Source organism: Temnothorax longispinosus, chromosome 3, assembly GCF_030848805.1.
Source record: "Temnothorax longispinosus isolate EJ_2023e chromosome 3, Tlon_JGU_v1, whole genome shotgun sequence".
NCBI classification, from domain to species: Eukaryota; Metazoa; Arthropoda; class Insecta; order Hymenoptera; family Formicidae; genus Temnothorax; species Temnothorax longispinosus.
Window position 1 is genome coordinate 9,595,649 of NC_092360.1, and position 13,600 is coordinate 9,609,248.

At 39.9% G+C, this 13,600-nt stretch overlaps 1 protein-coding gene across 4 annotated transcripts in view; it reads right to left on the bottom strand.

Annotated features, from left to right (window-relative positions):
• Rhogef3 (Rho guanine nucleotide exchange factor 3) overlaps positions 1–13,600 on the bottom strand; it is a 98,770-nt gene that overhangs the window by 19,814 nt on the left and 65,356 nt on the right. For 3 of the 4 annotated variants that reach the window (XM_071772922.1, XM_071772926.1, XM_071772925.1), the window contains exon 12: positions 2,548–2,656. In XM_071772922.1, the coding sequence (XP_071629023.1) occupies positions 2,548–2,656 (109 nt within the window). The remainder of the gene's footprint in view (positions 1–2,547; positions 2,657–13,600) is intronic. The other variant, XM_071772923.1, reaches the window with a different exon arrangement.

The following is a 13,600-nucleotide window of genomic DNA, read 5'->3' on the forward strand; positions in this document are numbered from 1 at the left end:
TATATGCTATATATACATATATACATATATATAGGATAAATCCGGCTAGCTCAAACTTCAATCGCCGACAGCCCTTGAATTCATCTCGCTATAATCGTACTCGATTCAAACGGAAAATTATGCAAATTTGAATCGTGCCACTTGGCCTTTATCTCGATGGAAATTTCGTTTAACGGAGCGCTTTCGCGCTTCAAGACATTTGAATATCTGTCAAATTATAATCTCGACCTGTGATTTTTGTCAAATAATCCGCCTCGTCGATTATTCATTCTGTTAAAAGAGTCCGTCGTTTTGAATCTGTCATTCCGTTCAGCCTCCGCGGATCAAATAATATAGCGTTCGCGTTCGAAGTAGAGTCCAGATAGTCGCTCGATTTTATCATTGTTAGGAGCATAAATTACCAGCTTACACCTGCTACGAGTGTGCGACGCGCACAACGCGGGATTTCTCGCCCCCGAGACGTCCGCTTCCGGTTATACAAATGTGCAGCGGATAGCGTCAGTTCGACGCGATACGTCGGACGTTAACGAGCACACTGTCGTCGCTGCGGGTGATGCATGTAGAGATCGTCACCAGCCGGCCGCGGTATACCACAGTCGCGTGCATCCCTACGTGCAGCTACCGCCAAGACGTCACCGGCATCGGGGCCATTGCTCACGCGTCGCCGATCGATGATCGCTTCCGCGTATATAGCTAGTAATTACTCGGATCGGGAGCCTGTGACAGCGTGCCGTCGCGCGGGATTCGCGTGCCGCGAATATTTAGATCGGTTTACCAGATGAAATATCGCGGCTGAACCGCTTCCTAATGCAGCGTCGTCGCGACGGAAATACGCCGGCTCCTACAGGGAGAAATAGCCGGCAGTGATGAATGAATCGCGAGTAACGTACAATATGTTAGTCCTTAGCAGTCACAAACCCCGGCCCCATATGATCGAGTCTCGGAGGATATCAAGCTCTTACCGTTCAAGAGCAGTCCTCAGGAATACATTGCGAGGGAGAAATTACAAATCGAGCTGGCGAGAAAACGAAGATGTATGTTGCAGGGTATATATGCCCAAGTTTGAGATTAATAGACGGTCAACTGAGGCTGATATCGACAGAATTGAAAATTTCTCTATTTACTTTTGAAGAATGACGTTCTGCCGGTCCTCATGTGTGCGCACGTGAATGAAAATAAACGAAATTAAATCGATAACCGCGCGCTGCGCCGGCCTACACGTATGTTGCGCATGCAGACCGGAAAATTAGTGGCGGGGCTTGAGGTCTGCTTAATTAAGCCCTAAAATGTCTCATTGACCAAGGAATGCAAGGGTCATAGTGACAAGTTTGCGGCTTTGCGCCGGTAAATATCGTTGTATGGCGCTACTAATCCTTCCGTAGTGTAAGGATAAATACGAAAGTCCTTTTTGTTACCCATTGCTGAATTATTTTCAAAAAAGTTCAAGCAACCCAACAAGCACTGATATAACAGTTGCATATAGTTAATATAATGCGTTAATTGCATGCAATGTAAATGTTAGTTTTAATTTCTCACTCGCGAAACTGCAACTATGTGACAGAAATTTAATACAACATACATATATCATGCATTAATAAAAGAGGATTATACATATATCCTCGACATTAATTAAGTACAACATTATATTATATTATCCGTTATATTACGTGTTACTCCTGTATTATGTAGCAATTATATTCTGTGTTTACTGAGTTATTTTAAAAGTTATTTAAAAAAAATTAAAAAAAATTAATATCGAAATTGAGAAAATGTTAAATTGATAGATTTATTTTCTTGAATTCTTAAGAAAAAAAAGGTATGTTACCATCGCGCAATTTGAGATAATGTGTTTTTCCTACGTGCGCTTAAATAGCGTTCGAAACTTTCGTCCATGCCTGAGAAATAAGTATACGCGAAGAGAATAATACACTGTCGGCAGGTGAGTTAATTTATCAAACAATACCAGTTATTTATCGCTGCGTTCACCAGCAACAATGTGTCCGATCCGACATAGATGACGCGAAGCCATTGTTATTCGGCGAAGAAAAAGAATATCACTCTTCCGGGAGGGGTGGGTCAGGAGACGCGGGTCTTACGTCATGCGCCAAGTATATAGAAATATAGAAACCCCGAGAGAGACAGACGTTACGGCATATTCTTTACCGAAGTAACAGATCGTTTCGGACATGAATACGACACATAAATCGATTTCTCGAACATCCACGAGGGGACGCGATGCTGCTCTCTTTTCCTTTAGATCATCACTCCGATAATTAACTTCAGCAGAAATATTCCAACGGGTCGCCAGCTCTTCTCCTCTTCCGAAGATATTGATCTCGGGGTATCAAAGTGACCTCCCGCTCCACCATAATTTGATTACTCATTATCCTTTTGAGTATATAATCACTTTTATCTTTCATTACATTATACTCTAATTATTCTTTTAATAGTAAAATTACTTAAGAACGCTATAATAATAATTACATAATTGTATAATTCCTGATTACATAATTACTATAATTCGTTTATTATATTCTTTTAACTTACCGAAACGGGGGCTGTGTGAGATGCTGCCGCTTCCTGCGCGCGACGGAGCCTGCTGGGACTAGGGCTGGATCGCTGGGAATCCTGTCCCCGCTGCCAGGATGTCGACCTGCTGCAACAGACGAACAAGGGAACTCAATTATCTCCACTGCAACTATACGATGGTTTATGAAAAAGAAATAAAAGTTCATTGAAAACTGCAGGCGGCCGAAACTAGCACTTGATGTAACTTGAGAAATTCTTATCTCTTTTTGTAATTATTGAAGTCTTTCGGACTCGCAATCACGCGTATCGCGGATCTCTCTCTTCTTTATCGTCGCTGACATAATTAAGACGTCGTTATTTGATATACTTGAGTGATTCAAAGACTTATTCATTCGCTCGCGAACCGCTTACGTTCGCAGGAGTATCGTATGCGTATATGTACACGTGAGTAACGTTATCTCAATTAATTCATACACAGGCTTATCGTGTGTTATCGATATCGGATTGCAGTGTTTCTGATAAGCGCGATGCGCCACTCCGATGATTAATCAATAAACACGGCGCGGTACGTAATACGTCACTTGAATCTTAATTAATGACTTTGGAGGAGCAGGGCAGAACCGAGCAGACGTAACATACGTCTCGGAGTTGCATCTCGTTATCTTAGTAGGTCGCGCGCTTAATTGCTGTATATATGTATTTATACAAGCCCGGGGGATATACAGGTTTCGTGTAATAAAATTGCGCTAAAGTAATTTGCGCGCTCAGCTCAATAACGCGGAAAAACGGTTTCGCGCCTCGCATATCGCGTGTGCTAGTGGCAAATGCATATATGCATATCGCACTCGTTTTAGTAAACACGAACTTTTTTCCAACATTACAGCATAAACGTTTCAAAGGTACGGTTTAATACGTAAATCGTGTGCCATGGAGAGAGGACCGCTGATTTTTTTCGTTATTCCTTTTATTGTATAAAAGGAATAATGAAAAAAATCAATGGTCATTCCTCATAATATTGTATAAAAATTATAGCGGCTGCGACACTATTTTCGTTGAGATAGAATCTGTTCCAAAATCATCTAAGGAAAAATAAGAATGTCCAATGGTGATAACTCTAAGATATTAATGTAGGAAACGATTAAATATATTTTTGTCAAAAATAAATTATTATTATATTAAATTTTCTGTGCTATTATCTTAAAGAAACAATTTCAATATAAACATCGTTATCTTATAAAATCGTAAATTTTGGTAATTTACTTCATGCCAGGCGTTATCAAGAGACACGTTGGTGTCTCGCGCCAGGTACACGCGAAGCGAGACCGCACCGTGACTCTTTTATGTCAAACCGTGCCGCAAACTCTAAGACATATCGCAATTTGAAGAGCATGTATTATGAACGGGAATGAAACGGAAGTGTTGCAATTAATAAAAACTGCGGTTTTCTCCGTCAATGGATTCTATACGATTCGGTCGGCGTTTGTTTGCGGCCCTCGCGATCGAACGAGGAAAACATTTTCGTAATAAATTACGGTACGTGGAGCCCACGGCTTATCGTCCTGACGCGATAATGGGTGCGATGTTGTAAGTTATGGGGTCAAGGGTTGCCAGGTACGATTTGTACCAACGTCCGTTTCGTCGATAACCCCTCTCACAAAGACGGCGATTAATCGTCCCGATTGTCGTGCCACGAGACAATAATCTCGGGTTACGTATCACACACGTAGCGCGCGCCGGTGTGACGTGGGTCCGACTTTCTACTTGAATCCGGCAATGCGTGCGTAGAGCAAAGTGCGTGCTGGAGCAACGAAGAACGCAATTTCTAATCTTCTCGACATTTATTCGCACCGCAGATATCGAGCTCCGTGTGCTTCTCATAAACAAACTGCGAAGACTTTTGCAATTTTTCTTCTTCTTTTGACCCCAATGGATTTCCGGCTCAATGTAGAGCCAAAGTATTATACGCTTTATAGGTTTTTGCAATTTAATGAGCGAGGCGTTTCTTCGATTTTCACCGTAGATCGAAGAAATGACGAAGTCGGCCCGTATCCGCAAGAATATCAGCCGATCGCAATAATCTCGAAGGTCGAAGACGTGCGCGCGTGGAAGAAGGAGGAAGAAAAGAAGCGGAATCGCTTGGTCCCACATTCTCACGGCAGCGCTTCATTATATTCGTGAGCAAATATACCTCGCAATATTGTCGTGCTAGAAACTCGCAACGGCAGGTACGACGTCGGACGTACCGATCGTCAAACGGTGAAAGGCGATAATAAACGCCGCGGTCGCGGCGCGGCGTGGCGAGGCGCGAGCGAACGAGTGCACTCACGTCGTCGTTCGCGTCGCCGTGCACAGGGAAGAAAGGAGAGGAGAGAAGAAAAGAAAAGCCCGATGATAAAAAGAAAGTATCCCCGATGACGAGGCCGCGAATAGCATAGTCGGCCGCGAGCCGACTGCGCCGATTGAAGGCAGGTCACGACGCTCTTATGCCATGCACCTGAGAGTTCATCGATTTATTCCACTTTCTATATACGCGCGGTATACCGATCGAAACCAGCGCGGCATCATCTTTCCTTGCGCGCGCGATGGGAGCGGCCGACTCTGTCGTCCGCGGAACGGACGAGATTTACTTAACCCCATCGAGGATGAGCGACGTGCGGCTCTCGTCCTTTTGCGAGAGATCGCGCTTCTCGATATGTTGACTCTGTTCGCTGTCATGTTAACCTTCTCTATTCCCGACTGCCGGCAGAAAGGCGAAGCAGGGAGGCGTCTGCGAAGAGGCTCCTTTAACCTTTGCTTATAATTAGCTGTACGATCATAATGTAAGACCAACGTCAAATCGGTCTCGAAGATCAGCTATAAATGGCTTACATTACTAGAATGTAAAGGTTGTTCAACTTATTCCGGTTCCATAAATATTAATAGATTTGTTCTCAAATAACGTGTTAAATAAAATTTTACGAATACATGTTTATTTTAATTACGATGATAATAACAATGGGTTAATAAGAGAACTTATATATATATAAGCAGATATAGAGTTGCGAAATTAATTAAATAGTTTTTCAGAAATCCATCTAAAATTATTAATTTATCAAACTTCGGGTGCACTTTTATTCTATACAATCAAAAGAGACAGTCTTTTGAAATCTAATCTGAAATTGTAACGTTTTCTTAAATTAGAAATTGCCACGTTCAATTGAAAAATTGACTCAAAATTAATTTGATAGATTAATAAAATCAGATTTGATAGATGGATAATTTCAGATTAATTTTCCTAAAAGTATTTGATTAATTATACATCTCTATCTGCGCTTATAGGTTTCTGCACTAACTTAAGTTGTTATTATAATTATTTAATATCTGAGAACTCTTTTTATTTGCAAATTCTAATTGATTATGATAATATACAGACTACATATTCTTTTCTCTTATGAAATTTTTCAAGCTCGCGTGTCGAGACAGATATTTTGTAAGATATCCATATCTAGAAGCTTCGACGTAGGTAAGTGCACGGCACGGTTGTACCATTATGAAATACGGTATGTTAAAAGTTGATGGATGATTACAAAAACGCGAACGACGGCACGGGATCTAATATTTACCGTCTGGTACGTGAAAACTACGTCACCGGCTGCGTGGCACGATCGAAGGATATTGGGCACGTCGTGCTCGGTATACATAAGTGGATACCTGCGATACGTGCTCGCGACCAGGTGCACCGGATCCTTTCCGTGGGCGCGGAAACGCATGCTTTTTCGACGTGAAAAGCGCCAACGGCGCCAGCGATATGGCCAAGGTTAAAGAATTTTATGTCTAAAACTCGCGTTGCCTCGTACGTGTTGCGCAAAGTCGCATTTCTTAACAACTGAGAAACATAAACTTTTGATTTGTTGCATTTTCTTTAAGAGACCAATAAACTGTTGAAACATAAATTATACGACATATTTACTTAGTATAAATTTTAAAGTCTATTTTTTGTCTATATATATGTAAATTCAGTATTACTTGGAAATATTAAAGATAAAATAAATTTTTCTCTCTAAATATAAGTACAAGATACATAGAATATTCCAAAAATGGTTCTTCTAATCGAAGCTTGACCACTTGACGTGTTTACTTATCTAAAATGGCACAAAAGTTTCCTAAAATACATATTTCCTGAAATTCATTTTTTTCCATGTTTCTGATCATCTCTTTCTATACGTTACATTGTTACCTCTTATGGAAAAAAGGATAGACAACTCTCTCAACCTGTGTTTCTATCACATGCTTAATATGGAGGCGCAGACTCGCTGTTTTGCCCGGGGCGCCGAAATATCTCTACCGGGCCGTTGCGCGTGGGTGTTGCTCGCTGGTGGGTAATAACCGGTCGTAAAATCTTACCGGTTTCACAACGCAGCCTCCCCTCGGGTCCCCGGTCGCGTCTTATGAATATACCTGTGAATCTTTTCTCGCTCTCGGCCCCCGCTCGCTTACTTAAGAGGCGCGCGCGCGCGATGCGCTGCCGCTATTCCGCGCCCTGCGGCATGTAGATTTACGGATATACGCACGATTTTTCTCTTTCAACGGTTACATTGAACTGAGGGTTCGTGCGCATCCTACGTGTGATCGTTCTATCGTGCGATGAATGATAACGCTCATGACGTCCATAATAATTCGCGTAACGTATCGCTTTTGCTTTATGCGAGATGTTTCCGTGAAATTGCCGCTCGATATCAACATCGCATGATGCAATTGAATAATAATTCAAGAGATTTGAATTTGATTTCTTTTTGGTAATCATTTTATTGCGTGACAACTGATAACGATTGTAACAGTGATCGCGCTCGTTATAACTTTTGCATTACTTTGCTTTACGCAATATATCTTCTTATTGCTCTTTTATATACTTCTAATTCTCGTTAAGTACTAACTTATAAGAAATGTAGTTATTATTATTATTTTTGTACCGTTACTGTATTCAAAAAATTGTATGTAATTAAATAATTATATACAAATCGAAAGGTTTAACATTGCATGTTTTATTTCTTTGTAATGTAGTTCATTTAGATTGCGTTGTTTATATAAAGCAGGAAATAATTACATTAAAAGCAAAATTTAATCAGGTAAATGTAAGTGTAAATAGAATAAAATTTGTCCACTTAACAAATTTAAAGACACAATTATATGTCAGAGTCATACAGCATGGAATTACATATGCTACGAATCAATTAACACGATTTCGAATTCAACAGCTACAAGTCCACACAAGATAGGTATGATTTATTATATTAGCAACTTCTCACTCGTATCTTTATTTGAGAGATTGCTTAATGGATTTGCGTTATTCGCCGGACGAATATGTAGCCGTCGCATGCGCGGTAAAAACTGGTTATAATATTACAAGGTAGATTACCGAATCGCCAGACCATTCGAAACGCCGACTTCTCTTTTTCTCGCATTTTCAAGGATTCAGAACTTTCGCAGCTCACGCGAGCGTTAAAACGGGATTGCGGCATTTATCGATTCGTTGTTAATAGCACATTTCCGCGGCCGATCTGTGCTGACGGATCTCTTTCAAGCCATTACGGCTTTGTACATTTAGCGCACGAAGCAAGGGCCCGGAGGAAGCTGGCGGCTCCTTTTTCCATCGCATTTGTGAGTTTCACGTTCGCGTGTCGCGTCATCTCGTCGACTAATTGTGCATAATCAGCGAAATTGCGTGGAATTTGCAAAATGCGAATTATTCCTTAGCAGTCGTCGCGGAAATTTAGGGTGTAACGGTGTATGTGATGTCACGGTATACCTACACATTCCATTATCATTTTCGACAAGCTTAGTAAAGTTAAAATAATGAAGCATCAATAAAATTATATTAATTTTATTTACATACGTGCTTAAAAAATAGCAATAATGAAATGATTACATAAATAACAAATATATAGTCTATTAAAGACACATTATTCAAATAACGAGATTTATCTTCTTAATGGGAATGTAGGTGGACTCTGTGACGTCAATTAAACGTAAAATACATGATAGAGATAATTGTATCTGATAAAATATCGTTCCGACAATGTAATCTAAACTTTAGTCGATAAACAATGTTCCCTATAAAACGAGAGACACACAAATCAAGAAATAAAAACTCACGCGAGGTACATAAAATTTTATAAAATTATATGACTGTTTGTTACATTGCTCATTTACAATGTTACATTATTTATAATGCTATATTATAAATAATATCGTGTATAAACTGCAATAAATGATTACTATATACATATTTATATTTATAATGTTATAAAGGTAAGAGAGAGAGAGAGAGAGAGAGAGGGAGAGAGAAAAAGAAAAACAGCGGTGGAATCCCGTATAATATCACGATATAGTAGATATAGTATCGCGAGTAACACATTTGTGTATCTAAACGACTTTTTTATTTATTTATACCATAAATCCTTTATACAAGCTTGGTCGCGACGCTCGTAAATCAGGAGCGGCGTTTTTTCGATTTTGTCCCGACGAACGCATGCATAGTATAGGTTTTGTGGACCATAAAAAATCGATTCTGCAGCCCCCGCGGCTTGTTGTATGTGCGTTAAACGTGGATTCGCGTGCTGCTGCGCGACTGGTCGGTCCGGAAGAGATTTTCAGTTTCCATCCCCGTGCTCATCAAGCTTAAGGGAAAATATCCCCAACAACGCGGCAAGCGTTGTTATACGCATTTATTCGACATAAAACAAACGCGCGACATAAACGTCGCTGTTTAGTCGCGAATTAAAGCAAATATTTTGTAGCAACTAATAATTGCTCAACTGAATTCTGCTATTGTCTCATGTTATTACTATTTTTGAATGGCGCGTTTTTCACGTAAGGACAACACGACATACCAGATTAAAATTTTAATAGCTCGAAATATAAAGTAATGTAAATTTCATTTGACGAGAACTTAAATTGTCTGTTGATATTCTTATCAACACACAAATAATCTCACCAATATCTCTTTATATACGTATGTACATCAGTTTATTTTTTTTTTTACGATTCCTCGACGTTTTCGCGGCTTTCGGATTTTTCTGAAAATCGTGGGGCTGATTTATGTAACCGCAGTCGATGTGCCCGCCGTAAAATATCTCGTCCCGAGAATCACCTACGAGACGAAGGGACCGCCCGAAGGGACGAAACGACGTTGGTGGTGGTCGGCGGAATATAAAGCCCACCTTGCATCCGCGGTGCATTCGCGACGACTTTGTATATGTGTATCTATTGATATACGATTCCGCCTTTTGTCGACGGACTCTTCTTTATCTTCTTCGCTTTCTCGTCTTATTCTCTTTTGTCTCATCCTCCGTTTTCTCAACGTCGCGGCGTCGGTCGCGTCGTCGGCCGCGGAGATAAATCATAACTTTAAAGTGACGCACTGATTGTGAGATTTGAAATCTCACAGGAATGCACAATAACGCAGTTACGTGCATGCCAAGAAAATCATATTTGGAGATTCGTACCTTTGTTGTTTGTGATAAAAAATGAAATAATAATTCGAAGTAATTTACATAAGACTTTCGCATTAAGCTGCATCGGTCGGGCAATTAAGGTTCTACACTTTTATTTCTCTCGTAGAATAAAGTAGATTTAATTTAACAAAAGTTCTATTTGCGGTTTAATGCTGAAAAAATCAAGGTAAAATTAACGAGTTAGCTGCTCGAGTCTTTGAACTCGAGAACTAATATGTACTCTGGGACATGCGTGCGATTTTCTCGTGAATTTTACGCAGAGTTTTGATTTGCACTAACGGAGAAAGTATAGACCCGCGCAAATCGAGAATTACATGGATCATGGAGAATTCTTGTCGACGGTGAGTTTTCAGTTCGGCGGATAACGTATTCTGTGGCTGTGAATAGGATGCACGTCCCGTGAATGCGTGTCTCGCGCGAAAGCCGATATGGCTCCACGCGATGCGTGACCCTACTCGCTATACGGCTATTGAATTTCAATTTGTGATATTGCTGTCTAATTAATACGAACCTCTCCCAAATATGCATACACGTATATAGTATAAGCCGATTTTCATTTATTCGAGCCGAATCGCGTCAAATCTATTATTGAGCTCTTCCCACGGAACCGAAGTCGCCGTTTAATGCTTCCTGCACCAATCGGCATCAAATCTGAGATGCATATAAAATTATTGTAATTTGTAACTTCTCCATGTCTAATCGTAATAGAAAGGTATAGATAAAGCAAATTTAAGATTAGTCTCTGTACGAATTTTGGGAGATTTCATGATCTTGATTTATTTTAATTGGATTTGTATTACCGCTTTCTATAATTTTTCTTACCATCTTTATAATAAATAATGCCATCTTATTAAGATTTTTTAAATTTTATTCCAGGCATAATCTAACAGAGGGAAAAAACTTTAAAATGATAGCGCATTTTATATGCGCTATAGTTGCCCAAGGAGAAAATCAAGTTTCAGAAATCATTATACTTATAGTTTCAAGTACTCGTGGAAAGATTATTAGGAATCTTAATATTAAGAGTTAATCTTCTGCCTTCTCATCGTTATTACGTGCTTCGACGAAAATTGTCGAATAATTCGCGAGAGATAACTTACGCACGGCAAATCCCAAGTTAATTCTTATGTTAGAACAGAGCGAGCTTATACGGTTAAGCCGGGTTCACTGGAAATCAGAGAGGCTTCGCGAACTGCAGAGAATACATCCGTCGAGTCTGCTGTATCTCATGTGTCCAGCTTCCCAGGAACTAACTTTCGCGGTTTCCTCAAACTTTATAATGGTTTTACCGAATGAAATCTCCGCGCTAAGCGGATTAATAGCACGGATCCGTGGACCAGATCATGCTCACCGGGAGTTGGTTATCCTCTAGTGGAAGGGGCGGAGGAATGTTATTCCCGTAAAGTATGTGTAAGAAGATGTATGTTTTAAGAAGAAAATTGTATTCCAGAAATATACCGACAAGTATTAGGATCGGATTTTTTGGGCGGCCAAAATTGATCGTTTTCTTTTGTATAAATTTTAATACACGATAACAAACACTTTGGCGAATATTTTAAATTGAATCTCACCCCACTGTCCGCACGTTCCCTAAGCTGTATCGGAAAGAGATATATCGAGGAAATAAGCGCTGTGTAAAGAACACGGCTCGTTTCCATAACGTGATCCGCGCAAGGCCCTCAAACAAATCAGGGTCAACCTTTTATTGTTCATATATATTTTCGTGCAATCGATAACGGGTCGTTCTCACAAGGAGTTGCGGAATTGCAGGGTGGTATTCAGGTCATGCGCGCGTCTCGCGAAATACATTTGTATTAAGCTCGGCGAAACTGGATCTGCATAAAAGCGACATGTCACCGTGATACTCTGTTTGTGACAGAGAGAACGCGCACCGTAACACGCGTATGCAATCGTAATTATGCGAGCACGACGCATTTACCGTTGCGGGAAAGATAGAAGCGTAAAATTTCAAAGTCTTGCTTGGATATTATCTTGGATATTTGCCTTTTTCAAAATTCTCAGAAAATATTTTTAACTTATTCCCACCTGAATATCGGAAGACGTTCTATCGCGCCGTGTCCGTAAAACCGCGCATCGTATTTTTCATATTTTATATTTCATGAATATCTGAGGTAATAAACCTTCCTAACTCCACCGTGGCGGCCGGTATATTGCATTTAGAGGCACTTCTTCGCGATTCTTGTTGCAAGATCTTTGCATACTACGTTCCAGTATTGTCCGATGTTATTACGTAAGAATGCCTTTTAACTCAAGATCTCAACGTCAAACAAGAAATTCCAATTCCGGCGGAAGCTAACGCTTTATGGATGACTGCAGATGGGGTAGTGACGCTGTTTCTTGAGTGAGTTCATTGTCATAAGAATGAGAAGTGAAGACAACAGAAAGAAGGTGGAAATGCGAGACCGAACGAATAATAAAAAGACGGAAAGGGAAAGAAGAGAAGTGAATGACCGAGCAAATTCCAGTGTCACCGCTAGGAATAGCGCGTATAAAGCAAGTGGTTTCGTCTAAGGTTGCGTTCACACGAAATGACATCTTTCCGGAGAATACAAACAGTTTCAAGAGTTGCCCCGATCTTCCGGTATTTTCAGTCTTTCTCGGGCAAAACGTCTCTTGCTCAATTCGACCCGATCGGCTATAATTGATCTAGATTGATCCCGAATTCCGAAAGACCCAGTATGGAGGACTGATTATTAGCACTATGTGACACAAATCATTGGAAATTTGTTTGCACGTGAATATTTCGTCAATTTTCATCGAAGATATTAATATTGATGAAAATCGAGATACGAATAATACCTGACATTTCTGCAATATATTTGTAAAAATGAGTAAAATCATTTTCTTCCTATAGGCAAATTTTTAAAAATTATAGTTTATTATTATGTTCCTTTCCCCTTTTGGAAACTCACGCGGTAAGCAACGAAAAGCGAAATTTCAATGGAAGAATAATATAAACGCTATACAATGGGCAACTCATGAATGGAATAATGGCGAATGCATGACAAAGGAATTCTTATTAGCAAGCCGTCCTGACGGAAGGAAACATGAAACGCCGGTTTAAATACGAGAGACGTGAGCTCGTCTACAATTTATCAGAACGACACGGCACTTTTCGCTGAATACAAACAAGTACGTAGCCAGTGGTGGCACGCGCCACACCGCCGGAAACCTGTCGCGACGTCAATGAGTTCTGACCCGGCTTATCTCTTGTCAATTCCGAATGCATCCTGCGAGAGACGATTCACGGATGAGAATATCCTCATCCATCCCACTCAAGAAGAAATTCATTCATCTTCTGCAATAACTGATTTGTCTAATTCTTATGCAGGTTGCGTTACATCACAGATATTTTAGTGCATTAGCATTAAAAAGAAAAAAAAATGTTAAAGGTACTACAAAGCGTCATATTTATGGGAAATCGATTAATCGTTATCAATCTTCATAAATATTTTAATATAAATAGAGAAACAGAAAATCTCAGTAATATTGCAAAATGTACCATTTAAAATAAAAATTAATTGCGATTAATTATGAATCCTGATAAATATTCTAAT